The sequence below is a fragment of the Pygoscelis adeliae genome, unplaced genomic scaffold, assembly GCF_000699105.1.
Source record: "Pygoscelis adeliae isolate BGI_AS28 unplaced genomic scaffold, ASM69910v1 Scaffold373, whole genome shotgun sequence".
Lineage (NCBI taxonomy): Eukaryota > Metazoa > Chordata > Aves > Sphenisciformes > Spheniscidae > Pygoscelis > Pygoscelis adeliae.
The window spans coordinates 328,680-333,295 of record NW_008824370.1 but is presented as its reverse complement, the minus strand read 5'-3'; the positions used below and the strand labels follow the sequence as shown (position 1 = coordinate 333,295).

General features: G+C 60.5%; 1 protein-coding gene across 1 annotated transcript in view; it reads left to right on the top strand.

Moving 5' to 3' along the window:
- SBF1 (SET binding factor 1) overlaps window positions 1–4,616 on the top strand; it is a 40,509-nt gene that overhangs the window by 13,427 nt on the left and 22,466 nt on the right. The window contains exons 5-8 of the mRNA XM_009320086.1: window positions 1,001–1,106; window positions 1,664–1,796; window positions 3,124–3,232; window positions 4,093–4,206. Of these exons, the coding sequence (XP_009318361.1) occupies window positions 1,777–1,796; window positions 3,124–3,232; window positions 4,093–4,206 (243 nt within the window). The 5' untranslated portion in view covers window positions 1,001–1,106; window positions 1,664–1,776. The remainder of the gene's footprint in view (window positions 1–1,000; window positions 1,107–1,663; window positions 1,797–3,123; window positions 3,233–4,092; window positions 4,207–4,616) is intronic.

Below are 4,616 nucleotides of genomic sequence, written 5' to 3'. Positions count from 1 at the left end.
CCGCAGCAGACCGGCTGTGCACTGTTTGCCTCTCTGTGAGTGCGCTCTCCTGGGGGTTGTGAAAACGTGGTGGCCTGGTGTAGAAGACCAGGTCAGGGGTGCTTGTTCTGCTCTGCCAGAACAGCGGCGTTCAGAAGCAGATTTCTGGGCTGTTGCGGTGGCGTGAGCTCTTGCGGCTGCAGGGGGCTGAACGAGGAGGTGGGTTGCATGGCGAAACCTGCTATTGCAGAGGAGAGTTTTCCCTAGAGAGGTGTAGAAAGAGGAGAAGAGGGCCAGTGATCTGGTCTTGCCGCAGCCCCTGCAGCCCGGAGAGTGGGTGGGGACGTGTAGGCTTCCCCGTGCCACTGGGAATGAGCTTAAGTCTGGGAAAAAAACTGTATCGGAGAAGAAGCAATGAGGCTGTGCCCAGCCTGTCCATCCCCAGCCCTTCTACCAGGAGCCGTCAGGGCCTGCTCACTCTGCCTGGGCGAGGCACCCTGTCCGACGGGAGAGGCTGCAGAGCTGGTGCTGCTCCTTTGCCTGGCAGTGCTGGCTGGGCATGGCACAGGCGAGCTGTTCCCCTCTGGTTGCGAGGTCCTGGAGAGCCCTCGTGTGCTACGTCGCAGTGCGGGTCTCGGGGCTTGCTGCCTTCTTCTGCCAGCCGTCGAGGAGTTGCTCATGCTGGCTGGGGCTGCCGGCTGTTTCAGCAGGTCTCATTCTTCCCCTTATAGCCCGTGGCCCCAGCCAAGCACGCGGTGTGTGTTGTTGCAGCGTCCTCTTCCTGCAGCAGCCGTGCTCCAGCTGTGCTGCTGTGGGGTGGCGTGCCGTGCCGTGGTAGGACACGCTGCCCTGTTGGGTACGAGGGTTGTGCCGAAGGCACGGTCCCCCTGGCCCTGTGCACTGGGGGGATTTGGGCTGCTGCTGGCTTGGAGAGGCAGCGGGCAGCTGGCTTGCCCTCGATGCTTGTGCTCGCCCCTTGCTTGGGTGGACGCCCAGTGACCGGGTCTGTTTTCTCTTGCAGAGGACGATCTCTCTGGGAGCAGGGGACAGGCAGGTGATCCAGACACCCATCAATGACTCGCTTCCCGTCAGCAGCTGCAGCGTGGCCCTGCTCTTCCGCCAGCTTGGTGAGACTTCTCCCCACGCCTCCTTCTCATCGGGTCTGGTGCCAAAGCCAGCTGGCCGAGTCCTGGGCTGGAGTTCCCTGCACGTCGCTTCCCACCACGCTCCCGAGCCTGGCTTGTCAGCTCAGGGCTCTCTTCCAGCTGCAGCCACCTCAGACTGAGCCCTCCCTGGCCCCGCTTTGCTTTCCCTTTCCCAGGAGGGCGGGAGACTGGCGGCTCTCCCCAGCTCGGGTGCAGACGTGTGGCCAGATCTCATGAGAAACAGCCTGGGTGGCAGGAACGGCTGCCCGGAGGTGTGCCACGTTAGCCTTGCGCCTCTGGTTAAAGGACACTGGCAGCTCAGCAGAGCTGCTGAGCGTCTCTCCGAAGAGGGGCTTCCTTGGGGGAGCACATACCTGGGTGACCCAGAAGTGGCTTTTTGGGAGGATGTTGAAGTCCTCTGTTGTGCAGAATGTGGAGATGGGGAGTGGGATCCAGCTCGGGTGGGGTTTAGTGGTCTCCGGTGGGGTGCGAGAGGGGAACCCTCGTTTCTGAGCGCTCTTCTCTCCTTTTCTTCCCAGGCATCACCAATGTGCTGTCTCTCTTCTGTGCAGCGCTTACTGAACACAAGATCCTGTTTCTCTCCAGCAGTTACCAGAGGCTGACCGACGCCTGCCGGGCTCTCCTTGCACTTATGTTCCCCCTCAAGTACAGGTGAGGGAACCCCACCGCTCCTCAAGCCCCTCAGCCCTCCGACAGCAGCCTAGAGCCAGCTAGGGCACAGCTGCCTGCCGAGCCTGTGCTGGCTGTCCTGCCTCCCCCTCGCTTCACGCCCTCACTGCCTCCTGGTTTCATAGCTAGTATTACTGGTAACTAGCTCTGTTTTGGGCACTGCCGGCGAAGGGGCGGGTGAATGCCCACAGGTCTCGGCTGTGCTGAAAGCCCCTTTCCTGAAGCCTTTGGCATGCGCAGCAATGTAATTCCAGAGCGTGTCCATGGCAGCAGAGGGGTGCAAACCTTCCACCCCTGCCTCCCTCCTCTCTAGGGCAGGACCAGGGCTCTAGCACTGCAAGCAGAGAGCAAGGCATTACCAGCAGTGTCTGTAGCTCCAGGAGCTGCCAGCATGCACTATTCCTAGCCATGGCAGCTCTTGACAGAGGGAAGCAAGCCCGTCAGGCTGTGGGACATGGTCCGGCAGTGCGTAATCACCCCGTGGTGTGCATGGGAGAGGCCAGAGGTGCTTATCTCTCCAGAATCCGTCCCCTTTCCCTTCTCTCAGCTGCAGTGCGGCCCGTGCAGAGCACAGAGTGCCAGTGCACCGCTTCCGCTGGCAGCAGCCCCGAGCACAAAGTCTCGCTGAACGGGGGTGCGGGATGCTAGGAGGCTTCCAGAGAGCCGTGGTGCAAATTCTGCCCTCCCTAGAAAGTGGCACACGCGTACAGGGCTTTTGTTAAGGTGCCGGTGGTGGTGGCCAAGCCGCCGCGGTGACTCCTGCGGGACAGCAGGCACCCCGCTCGCCCCAGCCCCGGGGAGCTGGTGATGCTGTTGACCCGCGGGGGCCCGGCCGGGGAGGGGGACGCCGGCTCGCAGACTGGCCGCCACTGGGGCTGTTTGCACATCTCCCCAGTAGAGTAGGACAGTTGAGATAGACAGGCCATTGTTGCTGCCAGCTCCTGTCGCACTGTTTCCACGCTGGCCTGCCATACCCCCAGGCTGCAGAAAGGCTATTTGTATTCCAAAGAAAGCTTTCTTTCGGAGTTAAATTGCTCTGCTGGAAACCTTTCCCTCAGTCAGGCTTAGATTATAACTCCAGGGCCAGAGAATGATCGTGGTCAGTGTCCATGAGCCTTCAGAAACCTTGCGCAGCTGGAGGGCACGTACTGTCTGAAGGGCTGAGAGTGCCAGGAGAAAGCCTGCCTTCCTGGGGAAATAGTCACCCCACAACCTCCTGGAGGTGGGGATCATCAGCTGGTGTCGAGGACGGTGCTTGGGTAGAGAGCAGGGCTCGACTGGCTGCAGCGATGCTCTTTTTCGGTTGCAGTTTCACGTATGTGCCCATCTTGCCTGCACAGCTCCTTGAGGTACTGAGCACGCCAACACCCTTCATTATCGGAGTCCACTCCATCTTCCAGTCGGAGACGCAGGAGCTGGTGAGACGCCGTGTACCCCGTCCCTTGTGCCGGGAGCAGAAGCGGTCCAAGGAAGAAGCAGGGGTCGTGTGCCAGCAGTCTCAGATAGCAGCAAACGTTGTCCTGAGGGTGCCCGGGGCAGCAGGCTGACCACGCCGGCTCGCACAGGCTCTGCTTGTTCAGGCTGGCCAGCCCGGGCTGCGATCCAGACGTGCCGCACAAGCCAAGCAGGGCTGGCTGGGCCACACGTCGTCGGGGCTTTGGGCTGCAGAGCCTGCACACGAACGGCTGGGGTTAACCGAGGATTTGATTTTGAAACTCAGCTGGCAGTGCTGGTCCAAGAGGCTGTGTTGGCACTTCAGACTTCAGTTCAGAAACTGAATTAAATCAAAGCATAATGAGTCTGATCTAAACTGAAACAAGCTTTTGTGCAGCCTTTTGAACAAACTGCAGCGTGCCACTTTGGTTAAGCAGGATGGCCTCTGTGTTGGGCTGGGGTCAGTGTTTGACGCCTCACCCAGGCTGATAAGGTGCCGAGGAGTCTGATGCCACAAAGTCATGGCAGGTGCCTGCTGAGCAAAGCTGCGTCCCTCTCCTTGCCAGGTTGTCCTCCCCCTGCCACCTTCGTTGCAGGGGGTGATGGGATCCCGTTAGAGCTTGTGTATTGGCAAATGCTAGGGTTTGGTGACAATGGATAAGAGAAAATAACTTCTGAGGGCTAGAGTGCTCACAGAAGATGGGGAGGAGACAGGCGCTGTTCCCAAGTCCTCCTCTCCTGAGCTGGGCTTACCCCCTCGCTAGCTCTCCGTCGCCCAGCGGGAGGTGGTGAGGAGGGTGTTGGAAAGCCTGGCCTTGTCTCATGCCTGTCCTGCCACTTCCAGCTGGATGTTGTTATCGCAGACCTGGATGGCGGGACAGTGAATGTCCCCGAGTGTGTACATATCTCCCTGCTCCCTGAACCTCTGCTCCAGCAGACCCGGGAAGCCCTCTCCATGGTAAGTGCTGCAGCCTTTCCCCTGTCTGCAGGGTGCGAACACCTCGGGAATGACACACATTTCCAAGGGGGGCTGGAAACGGAGCAGCAGGGACTCCTCTGAGAGCAGAGGTCCATATCTCAGGGTCCTTCTGACCACGTCCCAGGAGATCTTTCCTGATCCTGATGGCCTCTGGTGCGTGGCAGTGCCAGAGGGGGGGTTCTTCTGCCAAAGGTTTCTGGGAATCGGGCGGCTGGCTCCCAGCCTGTGGGCAGGAAGCAGCTGCGGCCCTGAAGCTTTTCTGGCTGCTCGCGTGTTCCCAGAGACCTCCGGCCATGCGAGAGCGTGCCCAGGACAGCCGCGCCAAACAAATGCTGCACGCCTCAGCTTCTGCTCCTCGACTGTGGCTGGGGGGAGCGGGGGGGGGGGGG